Source organism: Bombus affinis, chromosome 10 (assembly GCF_024516045.1).
Source record: "Bombus affinis isolate iyBomAffi1 chromosome 10, iyBomAffi1.2, whole genome shotgun sequence".
NCBI classification, from domain to species: Eukaryota; Metazoa; Arthropoda; class Insecta; order Hymenoptera; family Apidae; genus Bombus; species Bombus affinis.
Window position 1 is genome coordinate 4,794,313 of NC_066353.1, and position 26,926 is coordinate 4,821,238.

Below are 26,926 nucleotides of genomic sequence, written 5' to 3' on the forward strand. Positions count from 1 at the left end.
TGTATAGCACGCCAGCCGCGCTGGAGTGGGGAAGCGGGGCCTGTTGGTAGAGTAGCAAAGTGGGGAGAGATCCAGTCGGTGGTGGGGACAAGGCCCCGACCGAGCGAAGAGCCAACGAAGTTTCAGTTGATCACTAGAGTTCGACCGTTCGTGTGTTCTCGCTCAATCTGCGCTCCGTGTCGAAGATAACTGTAAATCCGCGACAAAGAAAGACGAAGTTTTACCTTGGACTAACCGAGAACAGAGAGGCTAATCTATCTTTGGGCTTCGCGATTGGCGTGTATCGTTGTTAATAGTGACTATCGCGGGAACCGAAGTGATCCAAAAATTCGCCGGTTAATATTCAACATATTTCTTTTTCTCGAGGTGGATTTTAATCAGAAGTGTAAGTACGTCTAGCTCGCAACTAGGACCATTGACACCATTGCAAACTTGAAATTTCGTTTTGTAACCAAGTGTAACACTTCGCCGTATATTGCGGTTTTTTTCAACAGAATCAGTGATTACTGATCGTCGCTAGAATTACGTCCTAAGAGACGAGAAGACACTTCGAGAGATACCAGAAGTGATTACTAGTGTGGTTGATGTCTTTGAAGAACGCAACTGTGGCCGACCATGAGAATGGTGGCCTGAAACCTTAGGGTGAAGTGTCACGTTAACATGCGCTAAGGTTCAGCAGAATGCCGAAAATTTTCTTGATCAAGAATCGATTGCATCAACAACAATTGAGACTATTAGAGGCACACCACGCCGGAAAGAATTCATCGACTAATGGTGCCGAACCTCTCAGTCTGATTGTAAATAAACACCAGTGTAAGTAAACTTCTCTTATTTTAATTAGCTCCTCTTGATGCCGAAAAATGTACAGCTTTCGTTTTAGCTGGAAAACTAAATTAAAATCGTTTTAGCAAATTTCATGTATAAAATTCGTCGAGTTAATAATGAAAGATACAAATGTTGAAAATAGAAACGGATGCCAAAATATTTTTATCATGAATATATCATTTTAATACATCACAGCTGCGACATTTCATAAAGTATCTATATATCTTCTATACATTCCGAGTTGTCAAGTTTTATGATAAATTGATGTCTTTCTAACAGAGATCGCGATGCAAATTTGGACGATGACCTCGCGAGAAATTATAACAATTCCTCCCTGTCGTGATGAATGTCGATCTGCCGAGAAGATTGCGAAGCCGGTTTCGGTAGTTCATTAAAATTCTCGGTTTTCTTCGACTTGGTTAGACTACTTTTTTACACTCGACTCTCTCGAAGAAAAAAAGAAATGCGTGCCCGAGAATATTTTAGGGCAACCCCGCAGGTGCAAATGAGTCGGACGCACAGGTGCCGTTGCAATTTAGGAGTACGTTTGCAAATTTGATTTGCAATGCTATCATTATCTCACGTTTCGTATAACGCGTTATTGTTTCATCGTTGGTCATCTGCATCAACGTTCGAAAACTAGCACCTTTTTTAACTGTTTACAAATTCATATCAAAGACAATTATCAGTTTGTCTTTCCTTATCTAAAAGTTATTCAGCTTGATTTATGTACGAAATGTAATTTTCTTTCAGTAACATATGATTGTCGTATATCTTATGATCAAACCAATAGTAATTATAAAAAATAATCCATCGGTTTAAAAAAGAAACTGAAGCTAAGATCCGATTAATTATTATGGATTTCGTAGCGATCTTATCTCTGTTTTAACGCTTGTCAAACAACAACTTACTCTTTGTAACGGTTATTACCGAAGAACGGTGTAATACGTAAACGACATGTACATTTATCGTGCACTGTACGCAATATCATTTCAGCGAACTTTAAATTAAGTAAAAAAATAAATTTTCACGGCGAAATTACACATATACTAAACGAGTGTTATTAAATCGCTCGAGCATTATTTCAAGCAAAACAAACCAATAATGTACACGTGTCACATCTTTAATTTTTATGTGCTATATATATAGAATTTCGTGTTTTAAATATTTCAAGTGCGATATCAATATTGATTTCCAGTTATGTAATTGATTGGAAGACAGGTTAATTGGCTTTTTAGCCTGGGGCGCCTATTCGGTAGCATAACGCGAGATGATAGCCTGACGCGGTTCTTTTACAACGGTATAGTGAGTAGACAGACCGACGAAGTTGGTCCTAAACTGGTTTAGAAAAATGACTCGAACCGGTTCCTCTTTTTCGTCACTCCTTCTTTTTTCTCTCGCATCACGGACACGGTCGGTTGTTTCGAGAGCTGAATGTCGATGGCCTCGTATCGATTATCACGCGCCGCAGGTGCAAATTTACTTTCCGACGACGTTACTCATTAAGCAGCTCGTATATCAATTAAACGTACGAAACCCAGAACGCGTAAGTTTGCCATCCTCAAAGGAACAAGATAAGCGTAACTATCCCTCGATAACCGAAAGAGATCGTAAGGTTCTAGGAACTCGCTGTCAACAGAAACGCTTACTTGCGTTTTTCGATTATTATGCGATAAATCAGACGAAATTATTCGACGTTTATTAGCAACGAGTGCCGTCCTTCGCGCAATTATAAATTTATTTACCGTACATTTGACGAAGACATCAATTTCGCGAAATAACGTGAAAAATCGACGAGATGACATCGACCGATGTAGAGACGTTGACGCGCATTCAATTAATCTGAAATTTGACTTAATTCGGCGCCGCTCGGTAAGAGTTCGATAGCGACACATCGATTTTCTCTTTCATCTTTAATTCAATTGTGCCGTAAAAAATTCATTTTAATGCACTGTATATGGATCGTTAAACGTTGACTCAAAGATTTATCCTTGATAATGCGGAGCAATCGTTACACCTTTGAGCTGGCATCAATGTACCGTTAATAGCTAAAGATAAAGAGACCATTGAATATTAATACGGCTAAAGTCGTCGTACTTAGTAAATTTATTGCGTCTACCCGTTAGATGAGGTTCAATGATTTATCAGAACGACAATCTGTGCTGGAATAGTCTGACGCATTGACGTGACGATGAAAGCACTCGACGCGTATGCAAAACGCGTGCAGAGTTTTTCTAGGCGTATCTTCATATTTACGCATCGCGCAGAGATTTCTATGCTCGACGAATCACTTCCACGTTCGAGCCGGAGACTTTGATGCCCGCATACGCGGGACGTCACTATACTTTTCACGCGCTTCGTCGTAGCATAATTTAACCGTATACTTAACATGCGTATGCTAACATATCATAGTTATCTCATTGATCGAATAATATTCATTCTATATCGATATACAAAATTTTTTTAATTTGTATCCTTCAAATATAAAATCTGAAATTGGTTCCACATCAAAGTATAAATAATATCAAAGGAAATGATCCAAATAAAATTTCAAATAATTTTATCAAATATATTTTAAAATGACGTTGGTTTCTGTTTCTTCTCAGCTGTTACACGCGAATAGACGAAAGATATCGAGTGAAATTTGCGTAATTGGCTGCAAAAAAAGGAACAGGTTCAAGCACGAAGGAAGCATTCATTGAGAACGTAGCTCTTTTTTACGCACGTTTCACTTATTACGGTTCAATTTGGTCACGCAGGCGTTACGCGATATTACGCAACGCGTTACAATATGAATTTTCAAGTTTCGCACGGTTCTCGCGCGAATTGCGCAACGTCGGAGCACGGGAACGCTCACGAGTCGATCGTCAATGTCTGTAATTCCACGACGGCCAAGGCGAACTCCGCGTACCGGTGTTAGAATCTCGTGCCGGGTCGATGGAGAGGGAGTGATAGAAGGACGTTGCCGGTTCGAAGTCGTAAATAGAAAAGCGACCGGAAAAAATCAAACTCTCACATTCCTTGAATCAGAATTCTTATCGAACGTTTTGCTGCTTGGGCTAAGATTTACCGTCGGTTGGGAAATGGACTATAAGCGAAATAGCGCTCGCGAAGAATACAGTTTATGAATGAGCAGTTGCATATTTAAAATTAAACCGAGTTCGATGATTTCTTCATTTCTTAGCAACGCTTTGGATATATTCAGCGAAGAAAATCTCTTGCTCCTTTTTCAAAACTACAATGAATGTTGCTTTATATGAACTGATTGTAAGACAAGTAGTTTATATCATTGGATTTCATTCATTCTCCTTACTCGTTATGATGTTTTACTCATATAATAGAAGCTGTTCAGGTTTAGGTAAATAGATTCAACCAGTAAAATCAAATGTTACGAGTACCAGATCGGTTACTATTTCCTTGAAATAATCAACGTATATACATATAAACAGAGTTCTACGGTATTAGGTTAATTTAGTTTGTTTTGTGTTAGTTCGAAAAGTCTCGAGTCAATACGTTAAATAGGTACTACTACCAATTGTTTTATTCAGTTTAGAACACGCATCCTATTTAGATGTTAGCCGCAAACTGCGTCACAAGTTGCCGTACTATCACCGTGTGCGTGGAATGTGTTAAATTCGACGCGATGAATACGAATACTGGCGACGAGCATAACAAAACATTGCCCTTAAAGTAGAATTGTAAATCGAAAGGTATATCGGTATGATTTAACCAACTATCCGAAGGTCGGGGAACAGAGAACAGTTTCAACGAGACGTATGAATTTTGTTTCACCATGCTGAACGAGATTCGCAAAATATACCATTTAAAATCGTGTCGCTTTCCAAAGCTAGCGTATGCAGAGTGGTGTGCGACTAGACGAACACACCAGTCAGAGGCGACGTTCGGCTGTCGTTGACACGTAGGGTAATCGCACACCTGTGCCAAAGACTAGTACACCAGGATGTGCAGTCATTGTGACGAATTACAATGCACTGCTCGCGGTGTTCATCGTGCGTGCATTTCGAGGCACGCGCGTATGCGTGTATTAGTATATGGGTATCAAAGGTACGGGTTTCCTCTAGCGATGGCAATGACAACCGGGCGAAAAACATATCAGCTCTTCGCCTCTTCTAATTACTCGAAGTACTACCACTTATACAATGTACGCGTCCATTTCGTTCGTTTATTTCGATGAAAAATCTAAAATATCTCATAAAGAATGAAGCGTTATCGCGTACGTATATTTTAATTAATCGAAACCGGGCAGCTGAATGAGTAACAGAAATCATTGAAGGACAGCTAAATGATATTTTAAGAGGGGATGATTTAACGACGAAGGTAAATATCGTGATAAGGAACATCGGTTGGCTTTAAAACGACACAGCGTGGACCTGTGGCCGCGCGGAAAACAGGTTCAGCTCGCGGTCGAAAGCAGTGTAAGCAGGTAGAAGACAGAACTTGGCTACGTCGTCTGGTTGCTGCACACACGCGCGACTCACCTGTTCACAGACGTTGCACGCATACTTAGCTACGGTCGCCGCACAGAACAGCCGTATTAACGACTACCGACCCGCGGAGGCTAATGGCGCAAGAGGGCCGTGACCGAAATTCTTTCGAAGCAAAGGGGCCAAGTGCAGAAAACGCTCAGCTCGATAAATCTGTTGCGACCGCCACCGAGTCCTTGCAAGAACGCGCGCTACCACCACCTCTCCTCTGATTTTCTCTTCGAGTTCGCGATCATTCTCCAACCATTTAGATAATGTTTAACTTCCTTGGAGGTTTATTTTTTTCTCAAGGCAGATGCACCGTTGCACCTGTAACCAGCCAGTTTCTCCAACACTTTCGTTTGTTTTCGATCTACGCGCAATGCTGTTTCTACTTTATTTCTTCTTTTTTTTTCGTATTAAACGAACATCTTCTTCATCCCCTTTTACATTTTCTTCTTCTTTTTTCTTATTTTGCATGGCTATTCGATATCTTCTCTTTTTAAAAGACTAAAACTGTTATGAATCAATGATTCACTCAATTTGAATCGAAACGATCGTTTGCTGCTAATATAATACTTGCTTTGAAGCAAGATACAAAACGATGAGAAACCGCAAAAAACAAGCAGGTGTATCGTTGAAAAAAGTGGTGAGAGTTTCGGCTGAAGCGTGAATTTCTCTTTTTTCTCCGTTCATTTCCATCCACAATTGAAAAAAGCTCCACGAGTCAGAGGAATCGGCTTGCATTCGCGACGCGTGTTATTACGCTCGGCGAACACTGTAATTAGGAAGCCGCGGCGCGTCGACTTGGTCGCGATCTGCCGACATCGTGAACACACCAGCATACGTAACGTCTTATTCAAAGATCATTATTCTAGCTAATATTCGAGCTGATAAACATGAAACGACATGAATGAAAATTCAACAGCTAATATCCATGGTTTTCAAAGTTTTTCTGCCGCTCTACAAATTTTGAAGTAGCCATTCGCAAGGGAAAAGCTGAAGCAGGTATCATTAATCATCGTTGCAACTTCAATTACGGTTAATCTAAATTAGAAATCTAAGTGAATCTGATCATGAGATTTATCGCCTAATCGCCGTGTAATATACATCTCTTGAATAGATTTAGAGCGATTTCAGATCTTTCAAATTTTTCCGAATCTTTTCCAATTTCCTCGCAAGATATTCGAATAATCGGTTATCCAGATCCTCCTGGAGCGCCCGAAAAAGATGTTTCAACCAAGAATAAGTTTCGAAATTATAAAAAAAATCTATAAAAAAATATTTTGAACCGTCAATGTGTTCGCCGAATATTTTATGCAAAAATATTAAACCCGATACGAAAGACGCAAAGTCGCAGCGTGGCTTCGTTGGCTACGATTTTGCTATGATCATTGCTGAATAGTGACGGCAAGGAAAAAGGAGGGAAAATTTTCCTCGTTGGTGTTGAAACTACCGTCCGCGTTCGTTTAATCGTGTGCCAGTATCGTACCGGTTTTTCCTGCGCATTTCCTGCAGAATGCAACGAGAGGTGGGACGCGCCGATTACGTTTCCGTATGTGCAACGAATGTCAAGGCTCAGCGTAGGTCTCGAAAACACGTTCTACTCGTTCTCCATCGTTCTGTGTTCGCCACGCTCATCACATCAATCAATAGAAAATGACTAAAAAAAGAAAAAAGAGAAAAGGAACACGGTAGATAGGAGAAACACTTTAGACTGTTTGTATCTGTAATTGTGATTTGCGGTATCGAATCTTTTCATTTTTTCAATGCACACAGAGTGCATAATAATCGTACATAATATTGTGCTAAAAATTCCACTGTTCAAGCCTATAACATTGAGTAGAACTTTTTACCTATCTGAACCCGTTGGAATAAACAGCATATATAGATAATAGAGGTTCACCAATTTCGCTCTTTGAGAATGATAAGAGTTTACGTTCAAACAACGATCCAATAGTCAGGAGTTCGTTTAACCGAGCATTAGCTAAGATTTCGTCTCAATATAATAAAATTTCGTTATGTGAACATCACTTATTTGAATGAGTTTTCAGTATAACCGATTAAACGCGTTTGCTCTTGAATCCACTTATCCCAACATAAGTTTCTAGCAATGTTCACGAAAAATTATAGATATTGGAGAGACTAGGTTAGACCCTACATTATAAACTCCACCGATATAAACTGCTTGTCTTACAAGTTCTTATAAACAAAGTTTTACTCTCATTATTTTATTACTTAAATTACTATAGTAGAATTTCAAGCATAACTTAACTGGACAACAAAGGAACTACAAAGGAAGTTTCTGGCGTCTATAAAAACACTACATTCGTCGTAACCTTCGTCGGGCGTTAGCGCTTTGTACGACTCTAGGTCGAACTTTTATTTGATGTTTATATTTCATACTTATCATTTTGTCAGTTCGCACTTGCCGTATGACTGTTACGGTAAGATTGCCATGCCACGTCAAATATGCCGCACGAACAATAAAAATATTTCATCGAGATTATTTCAACTTCACCGGTCTCATCGACAGCGCAACGCGTAGTGAGACCTCGGTGCTCTGTCGAAAGAATTGCCTGTGCGTCCAGTAGTAGTTGCATCTCTCGTCGCAACTTTTCATCAAGAGACGAGACCAAGCGCGGAAGATAGTCTGCCTTGATCTTCCGTTGCGCGCCTCTAGAAAGACGTTGTTCGCGAGAGTAGAGTCGCGTTAGAAGGAGGGAGGCCACGGTCGGAGAAGAATTAACGGACAACAGGAGGAGGGACAGCGTGCACGGTTCCATTACGTAAGGCAACCGTGTAGCTGCGTGTACAGTGTCACCTTGCTGTTCGCGATGCTTCGACCCACGCACAGTACCGCTACGCAAATGCTACGCAGATACGGTGCAGCTAGCCTTCTCTGTCCACACTGACGCTCCTCCTTCGACTTTTCTTTTCACGTCTTGTCATATACTTCGCGAAGTTTAAGCCAACGGAACCGATTCTTTGCGGGGGATTAGGCACGTAATATCAAAATACACGCGTGTTCGATAAGGCGCTCCAATTTGAGTTTCCAATATTATATATATATATATATATATATATATATATACATAGAAGAATTACAGTAAGTTATCGATCTTCCTAACAGTTATTAGAAACACATATAGATTAATCGAGATCCAGACTTGTAAAATTATACGATGGAGGGAACAAGCGTGACAATAAAATATCATGACTTATACATAGTATATTGGACTTATTTGAATTGTATGAGTTTCTGGAAATTCTAGACGCTGCTCGCAATCTCGAAGCTGTCAACGTGACTCGGCTGATATTTCCACAACTCCACGATATATACATATATAAGACGTTAATAAATAATCAACATTTTTTCTCTCCAAGCGTCGGATATACTGTATATAAAATTTGCTTATATACTTACTCTTATTTATTTAGCTGATCTATCACTGACACGTTCTTTGAACAATTGTCAGACAACGCGGGCATTTCTCGAGAAGAATTCTTAAATAAGGAGCTCCATTTTCGAGTTGCCGCTTTTTTTTTGCAGATTCACTTTAACTAAGTGGGAGTCCAGTTTCGTTCCCCGGCTACCAGATTACGAATATTAGAACGTTTTACATATTTTTCCTACATATTTTAGGTGCAGATACTTTCCAAAGCCAGTTAATACGATTTTAATGCGTAACATCGTTTAACTTTAAACGATGTGCCAGAAAGAGTTTTAAAATAGGGTCTTCTTAATGATACGACACGTGATTCATAAAATATGCAGAGCTTCCATAATTAACACAAATCCCTGTGTACATTTTTATGGGCTCTGCGATTATTACGAATAAAAACGGTACGGGAATTATTGCATTTTACGCGGCTCTTAATTATAATAATAATTAATCCCTTACGGACGAGTACCGGTATATAGCCACCCGTATCTGTTCACAGTTCCGAGTACTTATTTTGAGGTGTCTGGCATACTTCTATTTTTCTGAGCGATAATCTTATGCGTATTTACGCATGGGTATAGTAAACTAAACAGTAATGACTTTTTGATGAAAGAAAACTATACGTTTAACGTAAACTCGCAATGTAGGATGATGGTCGAGTCAGGACGAATTTCAGTCTTTCAATGGCATTACCATCAGCAAGCTTTTTATATATTTTATATATTTTTTATAATACCTTATACACGATGCTTAAAAAATCCAGAAAGCACATGTTCGATAATAATAATACAAATATTATTTTGAACCTGACAGAATAGAACACAACGACAGTGCTTCAGATAGTGAAAATGAACTCCGTTGAACAAGAATACACAACAGAAATAGTGACAGTGATGAACTAAATTTTGAAAAAAATACTACAAGTTTCAACAACGAAGAACGCAATCGTTCAGCGTATATATTTTCTCAACTGCGCGCACCAGTATCTCTCGTCCACAACGACGCTCGCTCGTCCAGCGGACCCGTCCACAAAGGGTTAAGAACGATACACGCTTTATCCCTTGATCATCGTGATAACCAACTGACATTGATTCGATGCAAATGTCACATCGGAACAATGTCGGTCATATTATTATTGGCGATGCGCATTCTTTACAATAGTCACGCCTTATTGCTGGTGTACGTGTGTTGAGCATAAGTTTACTGCCGAGTTTGCACTTCACGTCTGGATCTGATTCTTCCATTTGATTTTTTTCCCCATTTTAATCCCCCATAAGCATGACCTGGATTATTTATAGACTCCACGAAGTTATGTAATTGTGATAGTCCTAGTTATAGTTATCTGAAGTGAACAATTACTCTTATTTGTGGTACCTTTGATCAAATTCTCTATCGTTCGATTTTTTTTTTTTTTTTTTTTTCATGGGGAGGGGAAAATGCTATTACGCATGCCCAGTGACCCGCATCACTGGGTTATGTGGGAGTCGGTCGGATGTCGTTGCCATACCCACTAAAAACCCCTCCTCCTTCTTCCTCCGCTTGGGGGGCAGACAACCCCGGTAAAACCTGTCGGCAGTCATCAGGGTTGTCCTTTCGTGCCCCGTAGTATCTACTTCTTCGGGCCGTTACTGCTCATGTCGTCCTCTCAGCCAGTTCAGAATACTGGGCTGGTCTCCTTCTGCGGTTTTTCGTTGTTTCATGTTCTTGCCCTCATTGCTCCGCGTAGTTGTTGTTTCGCTCGTTCTCCTCCTTGCTTCTTCCCAGGCCCTCGCTGTCACCCTCCTGTGACACATGACGGTCTTGCAGAATTGCCTAAATTTATTCCAGCTCTCGTCCTTGGCGGTCACCGTGGCGATCAGATTGCCCACGTCTATCTTCCCGCCCAGAGCGTTCTCCAGCTCGATCCTTCTGTCCGTCCACTTCGGGCACGCGAAGAGGGCGTGCTCTGCATCGTCGTTCGGGTCTCCACAGTCGAGACAGTTGCTGTCGCTGTTCCTGCCAATCCTTTTCCTATAGACACCGAAGCTCCCATGCCCGGTTAGCAGCTGCATGGTGTGGTGATCGATGTCCATCTTCTTTTTGGTAAATAGCAGCGCACTCGGTATTAGCTTCTTTGTGATATTTTCTTTTTTGTAGTTGTTCCACTCCTTCTGTCAGTCCTCTTGGGCCTTCTTGCGAATCGCCTCCAGTTCCTCCTTCAGCTTGCAGTCATCATCCGTGCCAATCCTGGACCCATGGATCTTGTTCCTCTCGTAGGTCTCTCCGAGCATCTTTATCTTTATGTAAATCGGGAGATTCCCGGTCAACACGCAAAGTGCCGCGTGGGAGACGGTACGGTATGCCGTCGTTGTTATGCACAGGGCCGTTCGTTGTGCACGTTTCAACTTTTTCCTGTTCTTATCGGTATTCGCTGCTCTAGCCCACACCGGTGCTCCGTAAGTTACGATGGACTCCCACACATTGTAGTAGAGCCTACGAGCCAAGCTGGGCGGCCCATTGATGTTGGGTAGAATTCCCCTAAGTGCTCCTATTAACTTGTCGGCTCTGTTACACACCATCTCGATATGCGCACCGAACCTCCGACTGGAGTCAATGACGACTCCGAGATACCTGATGCGATCGACCGTTTCGATGTCCGAGGAGCCCCACCTGAGTTTCACCACTCTCGGCACTCGCAAGCTTGTGATGAACATGACCTCCGTCTTTTCTCTCGCCAGGGTGAGCCCGACACTCGTGCACCAGTCGTTGGCGATCCTTAGCATCGTGTTGACCTTGGCGGAGGCCTCTTCGTTCCTCCCGACGGAGCATGTGATGGCCAGATCATCCGCGAAGGCGGTTGCTCTGACCATTGGCATGTTGTCGAGTCTCTCGAGCAACCGGTCGTATACCAAGTTCCACAGGAATGGTCCGAGGATGGATCCCTGCGGGACTCCCGCCGCCACCTCGTGCTCCACGTGCCGTGCTGGTTGCTCACGATGATCCTCCTTCCGGATAGGTAACTGCCGATTAGCCTTTTGACCTTCCATGGCAGCTTCCTCTTGTCAAATTCCTCGTATATGCTCTTCCAGCTGAGCGAATTGAAGGCATTGCTAATTTCTAGGGTGATCATCACGCATACTACCTTCTTCTGTCTGCAGATGTTGGCAAACTTCATCACCTGCGTGATGACCTCTATCGTTCGATTGGGCAAAGCTTGACATATATATATATATATATATATATATATATACATATTACAAAGGTTGCTATTTACAAGTTAAAATAGCCGAATCATGATGTACATGTTACTTTTCGCTGAATGAATTTGATTTTGATCAAATTACTCAACAAATCAATCAAAATCACAAGCGCAAAAATTATTTTCCCCGAAGGAAGGAGTAAAGCGATTTCATCGAACGCTCTGTATGTAATTACTTCTGGTTCACCGCAATAGTCAGATTCGCGACCGATAAAACGAATCTAGCAGTCGTCCCGAACGAGCCTCGGAGTAATGCAAAATTTGCACTGTGAATCGATTACAAATCTTTAATGGTATGCTTTCGAGACACAAACGCACCAGTTGGTTGGAATGGCTGAAAAGTACCGAAGCGAGAGACCAACCAGTGAAAGACAAAATTAGCGCATTGTTTGGGCCGTCTGTGTATCCGCGTGAACGCGAATAAACGATGGCGTGTAAGCGGTGAAGGTTCGTAGCACCGCGGGTAGCCAAAAGGAAAGGAAAGGAAAAACTGGAGAAAAAAAAAGGATTTAAGGGAGTGGTCGGAGCGTAAGTAGGTCGATTAGTCGAGGCATTCGATGGAGCAGACAACAACCAGCCACGAAGCTGCCGCCAGGCCAATAGCTGACAAGACAGAAGCTTCTCCCGCCAGAATATCCAATTTACCTCTTTTTCTCTCTGATCATGAACTTCGTGTTCGTATGATTCCTATAGGGTTTCGACGAAGAACAATCGTTCTCTTCCTCTCCAGATCTTAGATCTATATATACATAGATGTTGTAGAGTTTTTCTATACAATCCTCATAATGTTGCAATCAATGATAATGTGATATACAGATACTATCGACGATAGAAGGGATCGCTGCAGGAATATATAATTTCATCTTCTAGTCATTTTTCTTTTTGGTATTCCAATTTGATATAAATTCTTCAATATTAGTAATAATATCTGCATTTTCGATCATGAAATCTATTTACTTCTGTTCATCTACGATAAATGTTATTGAAACGTTGGAGCCATCTCTTCGTTGCCTCAAGACTTTCAATCGGAAAAAGATGAAATAGCGTTACGCTTGCGTCGTTTTTTAAGAAAAAAACTGTACAGTCGTGTTTCGTCGTATTTCAAACGTAGGCTACGATTTAAATACACGTTGCAACTACTAATGCTCAAGACGTTGTATTTTTCGCTACGACAGCGCGAACCGAAGAAATAAAATGCGAGTCATTAAAAGGCGATAGATAAACGACCGGAGGAAAAAAGCAAACGCGACGTCATTGCGTTCGTCATTGGAGACTCTTCAACCCGTTACTTTTTAACGTTGAGCACCGTGAGGTTCGGTCGAACGTTCTCGCTCGCCTTGGACCATATCTTTATAGCGATCGAGTTCGCGGAGCCTCATTTAAAATGGAACTGTCTATGCGGTGCGCCGGCTCAAGCTGAAACATTATTATCATAGTATCTCTGTTGTATCTTCTGGCTTCTGTAACGAGGAAAACCCGTCAACTACGCGACAAAATCACCAGCGGTACGGGAATCGGAATTTATAGTAGGAGATTAAGCGACGATATCGTAAACCGCGCGGTCCCGCACGCGATGCCGTTTACAATGACGCATACTCAATGTTACGCGATCTCCTGACGTTGATTTCAACTTTTCTACAATGCACTTGCTCCTCGTTGACTGTCGCTTCGTCTTCTTCGTGACACAGCTATCTCTGATGACAGTAGCGACATTGGTCGTAATCCAGTACTTTCGTGAGATTTAACCCAGAAGTTTCCTATAATTGGGAGATTAAAAGGGAAGAAAGACGAATCAATGGTGATTAGGTCGGTTTTGATCTTCGCGATTATAAATGTGATTTATTTCTCACGGGAATGATAGAATCTATAAAACCCAAAGGATTTTTTCTGTCTGTGATAAAACTTGAAAAGTACTCGTTCCAATGTTGTAATCTGTTACACCGTTTACTAATGTATTATTTGACACATACCACAACGTTACCTTGTACAAACTACACGACGAAATAATCTCTCTGTGATAGAACGAGCACGGCGCGAGTTTCGCGTTAGATTTCGATCGTTTAAAATTACATGGTAGAGAGACATATAGAGAACGTTAGTTTAATATAGAACGAACGTTACGAGGGTGTTGCGTACGGTCAAGGCTTGAACAGCTATCAGATCTTTCTCGTTCACCGAGAGACCGTTCGGTCTTTCAAGACTCCCAACCGGTCAGGTCTCCCCCCTCATTCTCTCTTTTTCTTCTTTTCTTTCTCTCTCTCTCCCTCTCTCTTTCTTCGATCTTCGACTCTCGATAAGGACTCGAGGCGACTGGATCCTCGGTACAGCTAAATTGCTCGAAAACTCGCAACGCGGACAATCGAATGGGCATCGCTAGTCTCTCGGCAGGGAGCTGCTCGTTCCTGCCGAGGCAGACTCGAAGTACCGGTTCTTGTTTCTTCTTCTCGCTCTCTCGTGGCCTCCCTTTCTTCTTCTCTGTCCAGACGGAAGAGTAGAAGGAGGGAAAGAGAAGGATAGAGAATTCCTTGGAGGAGGGAAGACGCGACTGGAAGAAAAAGATCGGTACGCCGGTCACGAAGCTCGCGCAGGTATTTATAGCACGGCCCCGGACCTGTTCGAGGGATTTGGTCGGAGGATCTCACGTACACGGGCCGATTCTGTTTGAAGGTTGCTCAACCGCGAACAGAACCCGCCATTTTGGTTCCTCTCTACCGCGGATCCGTTGTTACCTTCGACTTGGAGGTGTGACGCAACCGCTTGCGTAAAGACGCGTCGTTAGAAGCATTCTCTAAACGTTTGACCCACCGTCTCTATAGAACCATGAAATCTCCGCTCGTAGAAACGCGTTTCGCCCCAGGGACGGAGCTATCGCGATCGCTGCTGGTAGCGCTGGAACGAAGGACGTTCAAAATCCTAATGATGATGACAGGTGTCATGTACTGTATGGAAATATCGAAGATCGGTTCTGATTGATAGCAGACTATTACGACGTTGAAGACATTGAAGACGTTGAAGAAGTGATGAATTAAGTAGCAATGAAAATTGAGATTGCTAGCGAAACGAGAGTTCCTTTCCCGAGTTTTTTTTTCCTGAAATCCTCACCTATTACAAGATACGTACATAGCTCTTCGAGCATTTCGATTCGGTCGTGGTATTTCAGTTTTTAAATCGTCCATTTCATTTCATATTTAATTAACTTTTAACTTTGTTCTCCGCCGTGTTACATTTCTACGATATGAAAAGATACAACGAGATTTGTATTATAATTAAGGTAAAGTACGCACGCATGGATCGTTTTCTGAAAAATAGCGGTAGACTGACTCATATCACTAAGATTGTCAGTCGTAAATGAGAAAAAACTTTTTCCATGTTCGAATCGATAGTCGAAAGCGCGATCAAAGTTAAAAAAGCGCAGAGCGGAAAAGGCTTTCCTCGTCGCTGGCCCCATATAGACGGCGCGCACGTGCTCACAAAAAGTAGCGTGTCCTCGCGACTGGTTTCCTGGTTTCCGCTCGAATGGCTTCGTCGGCCGACACGATGTCCTCGTGCTCCATTCGCGAAACACAGTCGGTGTCAAAGTCAAGAGAACGCAGACCCAAGCGGATCCCGGTAATAGAGAGAAATTACGAATCCAACTCTACAGCCAGATGCCTCAGCCCCGGCCCGACCGATCAAGCGATCCGAGACTGCGTGTAATTGCCTCTCAGACTGTCCTTGAAGGGCGCTCCTCCTGTTCGCGTTTGTCCGCCGTAAATATCATTGTCGAACGATGGAAAGTTGCACGCCGTTGCAATCGCGTAGCTTACTCGCTTTACTTGTACTCGCAAGGTTATCGTTATTTTATATTCAAGAACGTCGTTCGATCGGGTAATGCGTGTAGCTGTAACACGAGCTTGAACAAGGTAGCGTATGTGGAAGAGATAACCGTAAGGCGAAATAGATCGTAGACGTTGGTAGAAATAGCGTAAGCCAGTAAATTTCGAATCGGTCGACTTTCAATGTCGATCGTAGTCTTACCAATTGCTATGTAAACTTTGTAAGTGATACGGAAGACGTATTGCAAATACGTTGTAGTGTGCTTCTCTCTTCGCACATTTCTCTTTAACCATTGAATTTTTCCAATATATTCTCGTACAATTTTTCATACGGTTCATTCTTTCTTCGTATTTTTTATAAGGCAAATTAACATGTTGACTCAGTGACCGATATTTAGGGTTTTCTGTGTGAGGTGGCGCTCGAATGCACGGTCTATTTCGTGGGGCGGCGCAGCGTCATATTAGACTGTTCAACACGATCGCAATTTTTAACTTTATGCTAGCTATTTCCAAAAATCATAGGTGTGTTATTTTTCAGGGGAAAAATTATTGATCAACTTTTAAGTTCAGTGAATCCCCACAGAGAAGAAATGCCAAGTGAAAATAAAGTACTGCCCAAGAAACATTCATATTTTCTACAGTCGTACCAAGGGCCCGCGAGTAAAACGAGACAGCGATGTAAACAATGTTATAAACGCATTTCTAGAGTAAAAGGTAGAGAGTATGCTACGAATAAAATCAAAAAAGTAACAACATATTATGATCGTTGTAGATATTATCGTTGAGATATATCGTATATCGTTGAGATAAAATAACATAAACCTATTTTGTGAAATATAAGTGAAATACACTGTGATGCACGTTGCCTCAAGAAACAGACTCGTGTGACCCACATGCTATACATGTCGTCTCACGGGACAGACTCGCGTGACCCATCGGTGATGCACGCTGACATCAACATGTTAAACGGTTGATAGGATTTAACGCCCGTCACCGTTCATGAGAGAAGCGGTTTTTCGAATGAGTTTTAATGGTAGCTAGGGTTATATCGTGTGCGAAACAACGTTGCTGCTCGAGGACGAATTACGAGGCAGTGCGTGAAGGACGCACAGAAAGAGAGTATAGCATACGGTACCTACGAACCTCCTCAAGGTTGCTCGTAAATTCAACCATCCTGACTCCACGACGACGAGAGCCCATATTATAACCGTATGCTCATTACTTATTCCAGACGCACCAAGCATTAAAATTTTGTCGCCAACTGAGCCGAACTAAATTTGCGAATTTTAATCATCAAGCAGTCTTCTCTCTGAACGACGATCGACCTACTACGAATGAATTTGTCTAGAATGTTTAAAACAAAAAAAATCGGCTTTTAGAGCTAAAGCTTCATATCATCCTGTTATCCTTTTAATTGTTTTTTCTTTTTTTTGATTCATCCGATCATGATGATGCATCAAGATACTCCAAAAATAATCCAATAATCCAAACATAACACGGCTGCAACAAAAACACTCGGAACGGGAATATTATGTAAACATAAGAATATTCGATTCAACGATACAGATCGCGAGAAAACAGACGATGATCGAGCAACGACCCCGGAATCATTACGCAGCACCAGTCCAGCTTCTTCTCCACCGCCACAATGGCAATCGAGTACTCCAACCGATACACCGCCGCGTCGATTCATCTCGAGTATTCTCGGCGGAGACGTACCATACGGGAGCAGAGGACACGTACTGACTAGAGCAGAACGTAAGGAATATAACAGCCCACCAATAGTCCCCTCCTCTAGCGATGCTACTCAATTTCTCTCGAAATCGGAGAAGCTGGTGCTACCCAGACCCGACACTCCTCCAAAAACGCCAAGAGTCGAACCACCGACTAGAGTGTCAGTCATTCAGAGGGTGCCTTCACAAGGTCAGTCAACATCTAGGAGGGAGGATAAGATTGAGGTGCCACAAGTTCACGAACCGGAACAGGTATCTTCATCATGTTTCACTTGAGAGTGAATTTTTAATCGCTTGAATTTTTTCCATGCTACCTTACTATGGCCTGTGTTAACAAACACGCTCTTCTCTCTACTCTATCTCTAAAAAAATCAACTGTCAGTGGTACCAGGAAAGTTATGGTACTCTGCACATCTATAACGATCTTCCCATATTCATAAAAAAATACAAAAAAGTGTAATAACTCGACCAAAAATAACTTAAACAATGTAGAAGGTGTTGGTTGAATGCATCTTTAAACAATTATTCATAAAGGCGGGAAAGAGGACGCTCATATCTATTTATTTCACGCATACATATACTAATTAATTCTGGTGTAACCACCTGCGAAAATCTATCCTGACAGCTAATACAGAGGACTTATTTTTTGCAGGAACAGCCAATCGATTACGCCGTGCCGAAGAGAAAGGAAGAGGACGAGGAGCGAGGTCGTGAAGGAGCAAAAGTATCGCGCGCGATCGGCAATTCAATTGCCAGGCCTCTTCTAGCTATGAGATTATCTGGTCCTCAGGTAGTTCACGCAGCAGCAGGTCACGGGAGATCTTCAACTTCTGGTAGCAGCGGAAGTTCCGGTTCTAGCAACGGGTCTAGCAACTCTGGTAGTTCCTCTTCTTCGAATTCAGGCGGAAGTGGTAGCTACTGCGGAGGCGGGGCAGTCACAGGTGGTAGTGGAGGCGGTGGAGCTGTAGGCGGAGGTGCTGGAGGTGGAATGAATCCTGGTGGAAACGGCCGCGGAAATTACGGTCCGAGTTCGCCACCCACTGGTTCTTTACCTCCCTTCTACGAGTCGCTCAAGGGCGGGAATAATCTGGCAAACTTCGCAAATCAGTACAACAGTACTCAAGGTATGATAGCTGATAATGGTTACAAAAGATATCTGGATAAGTGGTATTGTATTTATTATATATTTACATACTGATTAATTAGTAATATTTTCATATGACTTCAAAAACATGATATATTAAAAAATAAGAATGCATGCAACATTTTTTTCTAGTCACTGTATAATATATAAAATATCCAAAACGAAATTATACATACGTTATTATACATAAGGTGTATAATAACTAGGAGATGATATAAATCTTCCCTTAGGCATAATTTCTTTAGTTGTATTCATAAAATTATGAATACACAAATATTCACAGTATATTACTAATCTATAAATAAGCTATAATATACTATAAATCAATTAGTAATATATGAATAAAATGATTGTCTCAGGAAACGGATATCTGACACCATCACCGGCGGTAGGAATGGACTGCGACGCAGGACAGCAAGACATGAACTCGCAGCATTCTCAGTATAATGCTCAAGATGGCAAGCAATACTCTCTTCTACAGAATGTGTGCGCATCTTATGGTTTGACACTGAAAGAGGAGGAAGATCTATCAGCATACAAGATACAAGCAAACGATTTGTTATCGGGACAGTATGGCGCCTATGATATGACCGACACAGGAATGATGGTAGACATGGTGACGGGCGCCGTTGTAGATCCCCTTCAGTTCACCGCTACCTTGACCTTCAATTCACCCTCGGATCATACCGCTCTTCTTGAGAGTCTGAGCGACGCTGCCGATCTGTTTCTACCAAGGCTACCAGCTGAGGATGGTAGCAATGATCTTCTGGAAGAATCTTTGCACTCGCCAGCTTCGGCTGGAAGTGGAATCGGCCAGGACGGCGGGCAAATGACCACTCCCGTAGAACCGAGCGTCGATCCTTTCCCAGAGCACAGCATGGCCTTAACCAGAGGCTTCGACACGTCGAGGTAAGTGCTTGTGAACAATCCTTTACTCGGAATTGAGTTGCTTTCGATGTTCGCACGCGATACGCCTCTCTAACGTTTGTGAATGTCACGTGTTCTGTTGCATTGGAAATCGAGAGTGCTCTTTGAACTGGACATTGAATCGTAAGAAAAAGCTGAAAATTCGCACTATTAAAAAGGATTCCGAGGAACCAAATGAGATGCACTCGAAAGTTGTTCGTCGACCGTCGTAAAATAATACAAACAAACAACCATCTCTGTTCAGGAGCAGCTACACAGCAGTTCCTCAACATTTCAGTTCGAAATTAGGGCTGACCTACGCTACAGCAGAGTCAAGTTATCAGCCCATCTCCAAGGAACGCCCGGAGCTCGCGCTTCACATTAATCAGAACCACCAACACCAATCAGAACCGCAGCTGCAACAGCTACAGATACAGGTGCAGTTGCAACAACACCAACAGCACCAACACCAGCACCAGCAGCACCAGCAGCACCAGCAGCATCAGCAGCAGCAACCGCCGCCGCAGCAGCAGCAAGCCACAACGACCTCTTCTCATCAACAGCAACACCAAGGATTGTTGAGTCCAGGATTAAGTTTTACCGGTAGCGGTTAGTGTTTATATCGCCTCTTTCCCTTTCATTCTTCGTAAAACAGCTTGTACAAATATCCTACACTCAAAATATCCTAGAATAAAATAAAGAACCTACATCTACTGTAACCATAGCTTTACTATAATGTATTCAAGGATAAAGTTAAGCGTTTGATACTGTTGATGTTAGGTTTGGAATTAGACTCTGGTAGTAGCGTTGGTGGGAGCTTACCAAGCCCAGGAGCAGCTAGTTGCTCTTTGGACGCCGCCTCGACTAGCACATCGCCATCCTGTGCTCTGATGGAACACGCACCAAGCCCGGCGGCTACGGTGTCCTCTGCATCGGTAAATACCGTGCAACCGACTGGTCCTGTCGGAGAACCACCGCTGACGCAACGGGTCGGTGTACTGCAACAAAGGGTAAGCACCCGAAATTGATCCAGGCAAAAGCATACTTCTCGTTTACGAACTTGAATACGGTTAAGAGTATCTGTATGGCATTGTTGCTGGATCTGAAAGCCCGCCTTTTCTTTCTCACCTTTCTCTCCTTACTGTCTTTTGTCTCTTCTTATATTTCAGCTTTCTTGCTTCCTTCTTTCTTCTCCTTTTTGCTACTCCCTTCTTTCTTTTCTTCCTCCTTGTTTCCTTCTTTCTTCTCTTTCTTGAAATCGACCACATGTATTTACATTAAATGTATCATCTCGTTAATTTCACAATTAATTGAATTCTTTGTCACGATACAATTTTTGTGGCTTGAAAAGATATAACTTTTTATAATAAACACAGGACGCTATTCTATGAAAACTAGCAAGGGACAGACTGTTCCAAAATGCTTAAACACTGCCATATAAATAATTAAAAGCTTCAAAACGATACTTGTTTGTAGAATATTTGGCTTCGTTCAATTCAAACGCATCAAAGTTTGCGCGATAGCACAATTATGCAATGCCAATCAAATAGAGTGCTTCATCCGTTACCGATTGAGTTACAAAATAATAGATTAGATGGGTTAATAGATAAAACTAATCGTGATTTTGTTACAGCTTGGTCTTCCTGGTGACTGCCAATTGGAGTTTGTAAATGGCGGCCATGGAATTAAAAATCCTCTGGCGATCGAGGGTCAGAGACAGGCTGCGGCTACTCGCGAGGAAGAGAGAGCAGCTCGACCTCCGCCTGGCAAGGTAAACGTCATTCTTTGATGTTTTTCTTCACCATATATCGCATATTTTATTAAGATTTGCATTCCTCAGACTGTAGATTTAGTACTTTACACACCTAGATCCCAGTTTCTGATTACCGTTCCAGTTTTGTCGTTGTTACATATTTCATGCGTTTGATATGTATTTCGCAACATGAAGAATGACACGAAGAATATTTTTAATAAATGAAGAAAATTCGTTGATTTTCAGGATGACGATCCGAATCGTTTCACGTGTCGCGTGTGCACCAAGAACTTCAGTTTGCAAAGACTGTTGAATCGTCACATGAAATGCCACAGCGACGTAAAACGTTATTTATGCACATTCTGTGGCAAAGGTTTCAATGATACGTTCGATTTGAAGAGGCACACCAGGACACACACCGGTGTTCGTCCGTACAAGTGTAATCTCTGCGAAAAGAGCTTCACGCAGAGGTGCTCTCTAGAGAGTCACTGCCTTAAGGTTCACGGTGTTCAACATCAATACGCATATAAGGAACGTCGCACAAAGGTAAGGTTCAAAATTCAATCAACATACAATAATATCGTATATATTTTTCTGAATCACGACGATCTTGTATAATAGTAAATCACTTGACATAATTATAAAAAAATAGTTTCTCTTGACGTTATCTAATAGAGAAACGCGTGGTTGAATTTGTAATAAAAATATATATCGAAGTAAGCATAAGTATAAGTATAAGTATAAGTATAAATAACTTATTTATACTTATACTTATACTTATACTTATGCTTACTTCGATAAGTATAAATAACTTCGATAAGTATAAATAACTTATTTATACTTATACAGGTATAGTGTTTGCTGATCCAGATCCTTACTCTAGCAGTGTTAGGTTACATTTGAGAGCGATAGAAAACACTTTGGTACATTTACAGCAAAGGATATTACCAACAAAATTAACCTTGGTGTGTAACTGTAGCCGAAAGTTACAAGAGACAACAATAATAATCTATTTATAGCACTTTTGTTTCTAGACTTTGTAACCCAAAACAACATTCATATTCATAGGCACAATAATATAGACCTTTTCTGTATTTAATTTTTTTTTCTCTCTTTACTAAATTCTATTTTCTTCTTAACGACGATATTCCAGTAACGGTTATATAAAAGAAAAGATGTAGAGTTTTCCTAGAAGTAATTACAATCAACAGTTTTAAAAGTTCCGCAATTTATATAGCTTGAGCTTTTATCAAAGAGGATATCCAAAAACACATAAGAAGGCGGCGATATAACACCAATTTCTGGATATAACATTGTAAGATTAAATGGATATTAATTAATGCCTTTATTTCTGTTCATTTCATTCAGGTATATGTATGCGAAGAATGCGGTCACACAACGCAGGAGCCGGAGGTCCATTACCTACATCTGAAAGATAAACACCCATACAGCCCAGCTTTATTGAAGTTCTATGATAAGCGACATTTCAAATTCACCAACAGCAATTTTGCCAACATGTTGCTCCAGGTGCGCAGATAGACTCCAATTAGAGTACAGTATGACTGTTTAAAATGTCATATAAATAATAGAAAAGAAACAATAATAAGAGGTAAGGAGGACGTGACCGGTAATCGTTTAATTTTGTAACGTGTGTTTCTCCGTTCCTTGGTAGACAAAAAAAAAAAAGAAACAACGTTTGAAATTACGAAGTTAGATAGATAGGCAGGGGAGGGTGGGAAGAAATACGAAGCTGATCAAAACAGTAAACGTTAATAAATTCATAAGAGATAGAGCAAAAGGATATATGTTTATATATAAATATATGTATAGATAAATATAAAAAGATGATGTGTAGGGTACGTGAAGAGAGACGAGGAAAAAGAAATCCGATATTCGAACAAAAAGAATAGCAGAAGCAAGAACACGAAATTGTTCTTCGTCATGTAACTCTTCAGGGTGGCCTGTTGCAACGGGACTCGCGGAATACGGACAGCTGCGTAAAATCAGCCTCGAAAAGCCTCGAAGCACCTCTTCAACGTGCCACGACATTGTTGCACCTGAGTCGAACTTCCAGCTTGTGATGATGACTACAAAAACAGCGGGAAGAGGAAGAAGAGGGAAAAGAAACGAAAAAAAGAAGAACGAAGAGGGAGGCTGACTACGATTTTTTAGCTACTCAACTGGAAGGCCATCAAACGCATCTTGAAATAAACGTCGCGCGAAAAGTACCTGCAGATGGCCCCCTTAAGCGGTGATACACGACGGCGTCGAGGGCCGATGACGATCAGATTAATTGCGATTAATCTCATAATTATCCACAAGATTTGTACTGACTCATGAATCCCAGAATATACGGATAAAAAAAATAAAAAGAAAGAAAGCACATTTGCATACACAGTATTGACTTATTGAGTACACGATAACTGACGCATAAGGTTTCATCAACCACATATAGGTAGATATATAATATATGTATATGTGTAGACTATGATGTTTAGGTTACAGAAAGAGACGAAAGTCAAAGTTGCGAAGAAAAAGAAAAATTATACCCAAAGACTCGGATCGAACGTTTCAGGAATGATGATCATTTCTTCTCGTCGACAAGATTTCCTTACCGCGAGATGGGATTACGCGGTCCCTTTTAGAACGATTTTTTTTTCTTTTAGCGATACACGGCAAGTTACGTTGCTTTCCGACTTAGAGGGTAAACAATTACGTAGAAGTATCTGACATTTGCACGAGACCTGTGTCAGGTATTTCTCAAATTTTCGTTACACCGAGATAACGATACATATTTTGGTAAACATATCGTGTCTTGAGGTAATTGTTCTTATTTCCAATCGTTGCGTTTCGACTGAGGCATTTCGGAGAAAAGGAGAATGCAAAAAGAAATTTTTTGTTTGTTCTTTTCTTTTAAATAATAGACGCCTATCGGTACGCGCTTTGGGAAATCTGTGATATAATAACAATTTTACTCATTCCTCCGCGCACAGGATTTCGCTTATTGCACCTTGGTTCTTTCATGGGACGAGCACTGTCATAGTAAAGTGAGATTACACGATACACATATACACATTTCTTCACAGTGTTTTCTGTATACAGAAAATCCCCTTCTTCTATTTATTTTCCGATTTCAATCGTTGATATTTTTTTTTATTTTAAATCCGATATGATTCATTTTATATATCAAAGGTTTTATTACCTTTAATTTCTTAGTAAAATTAATATATTGACAAACGCCAAAAAGGCAGTGCATAGACAGACAAATATAATGGGGTTTCGTGCAATTCTATGGTGGTAGGTTATATGATTACTTGGGCGACACATGTATAACAGCGTACGAATCTGTTCGCGATTCGATTTATCAATAAAGTAACAATCCGAATCATCATCGAGGCACTTATACATAATTTCGCGAAAGCTTAAAAGTCCAGGTTATGCAAATAGGAAAATCTGCTGGTAGCAAACCGAATTGTACTCTGCGAAACGGGTATATACTTTTTTAGAAACACCAATTGGCTTCTGACTAAACTGCACAATCGATATAATGTTCTTATAAATCTTAACCTATCATATTTTGCCGTTAAACAAATCAATCTGTCGAAATCTAAATCGATTTTAAAATCTAAAAACCGTTTAAAATCCTCGAGATCTTATCGCTGTTTTATTGAGATGTTATTTGAATATTGGGATATATACATACTAGGACACATTGCAGTTCAATTACACCACTTATTCATTTCTTTTCACACAAGCAAAACAACAATATAAGAACTGAAATAAACACAATGAACAACACGTTTAGAAACTTACATTTAAGTTGTGATATTTTCCTTTGAATACAGGTAAGTTTCCAGCAAATTCACAAAGTGTAAATAGTATTCACATGCAGGTAATTGTTAGAGTATTTTCAACATTCTTTATCATTTTACAGTATATCGTGCGGACGAATAGCGCAACTTGTATATAGCAAATATTAATTAGGTTGCACGAAACGAAAACAGTCTTAAATCTTTGATTATCTGGTACCTTCTTTTTGTATCGATAATGTATACTATTTTCGCTATATCATATCTTGACAATACTCGGGAATTATAATACTTCTCGTGGTAATCTATTAATTATAACTAATATTACTTTATTGCTAATATTATTGTATTTTAATTTTAATATAATATTATTATTATATAATTATGATTATGTAGGTATTAATAAATATTATTTCTATTACGATTATTTAATTTACGTCCAGTATTGTTCAAAACTAGCATTGAGATATTGCTACTATCATTATTAATACACATCTCTATTTTATACCCACTATCATTTGTACCAATATTCACCAATAGTTATTTATCTTGACCTTTCAAGACATGTCAGGACACTCTATCACCTTTCCCTTTTCTAGTATTGTTGCAATATTATGTTTTCCAACTGTGTAATATTATGTTACTATTAATATCGTTATTTCTCCTCAATTAATAATTCTGACTATATATTGACTTTATTAATAATTTAGAAATATATAAATATATATTTGTATATGCATTATCTATATACCTATATATCTATACAAATATATAGATATGCAGATAGATAGATATATAAATTAGAAAAATATATATATATATGTCGACGTTATCACATGCTATTAATAAAGTGCGCCATGTACGTTCGAATTTTTGAATGAGTGTCAAATGACTATCGTATGCGTGAAAGATAGAAAAGAGTGTGTTTCGCACGACTGTTCAATATACTGTGTATGACGGATCTTGGAGAATTTGAAATTTTAAAGTGTCAAGCAATACTAATACTGATGTTAGTACTGATGTTTTACACCACACATAGACACTGATCTAGGCTCTCAACCCTGTCGTCATTCATTGATGTTAAATTTAACGAATTTCGAATACGCGCTGTCTGTGTATGTAGAAATAGAAGAAATAATAAAAGTAATATTATATGCACACGTGTCAATTTATTTCTGCAACTATGTTTATTTTTGATACCTTATATATGGAACGTCTGAAGAGGATGATCATAGGTATTAAGAACTAATTACATACAATTTATATAAATATATGTATATATGTGGAATTTGCATATCTTTAATATTTGTATTTCTGTCCATTAGTTGCATTAATATAATACAACCTATGAGTCATGCAATCCTTCCGTTCACCAATCTCTTCATAGCAAAGCGTAACCAAAGATTCTTCGTGGAGGAATCTCTAACAGAAGAAACAGAGCCGATGATACAAGGAACTGGTCGGACGCACAAATGGTCAGCTACCAAACTTGCGTTTCGATGCTCTCGCAAGGCTGCAATATCAAAATGATAAGAGACAGAGATACTGCTACGGTTAAACTACTACTCCAGGATGTGTTTTATCTGCAACAGAGAATGATGCCGGTGTGTGATGATTCCTCGGTAGAGATGCAACGAACGAGTATGCACACGGTGGGTCAAAATTACTGGATGGTCGTTTGTCGGCGGCCTGCTCGACTTCGACTCTGCGAAATCGGTGTTTATTCGTCGATTAACGCTGTTTAGCTCGTTTAGTAAACAAGCAAGGAAATCG

At 40.5% G+C, this 26,926-nt stretch overlaps 2 protein-coding genes across 8 annotated transcripts in view; one reads left to right on the plus strand and one right to left on the minus strand.

Moving 5' to 3' along the window:
• Positions 1–26,311, plus strand: LOC126921507 (transcriptional regulator ovo). 5 transcript variants are annotated; one of them, XM_050733167.1, is made up of 11 exons: positions 1–385; positions 495–813; positions 17,375–17,793; positions 18,194–18,665; positions 19,045–19,594; positions 19,857–20,194; positions 20,372–20,601; positions 21,225–21,362; positions 21,591–21,890; positions 22,713–22,871; positions 23,300–26,311. In XM_050733167.1, the coding sequence occupies exons 2-11, from the start codon at positions 681–683 to the stop codon at positions 23,423–23,425; spliced, it is 2,865 nt and encodes a 954-aa protein (XP_050589124.1). In that variant the 5' UTR covers positions 1–385; positions 495–680; the 3' UTR covers positions 23,426–26,311. The 5 variants fall into 5 exon arrangements, with proteins under 5 accessions (XP_050589124.1, XP_050589125.1, XP_050589127.1 ...); XM_050733168.1 differs by having other exon boundaries at positions 2–385; positions 19,857–20,200; positions 20,372–20,580; XM_050733170.1 differs by having other exon boundaries at positions 2–385; positions 19,890–20,200.
• LOC126921510 (glutamine-dependent NAD(+) synthetase) overlaps positions 26,303–26,926 on the minus strand; it is a 10,920-nt gene continuing 10,296 nt past the window's right edge. For all 3 annotated transcript variants that reach the window (XM_050733177.1, XM_050733179.1, XM_050733178.1), the window contains exon 13: positions 26,303–26,736. In XM_050733177.1, coding sequence (XP_050589134.1) covers positions 26,708–26,736 — 29 coding nt within the window. In that variant the 3' untranslated portion in view covers positions 26,303–26,707. The remainder of the gene's footprint in view (positions 26,737–26,926) is intronic.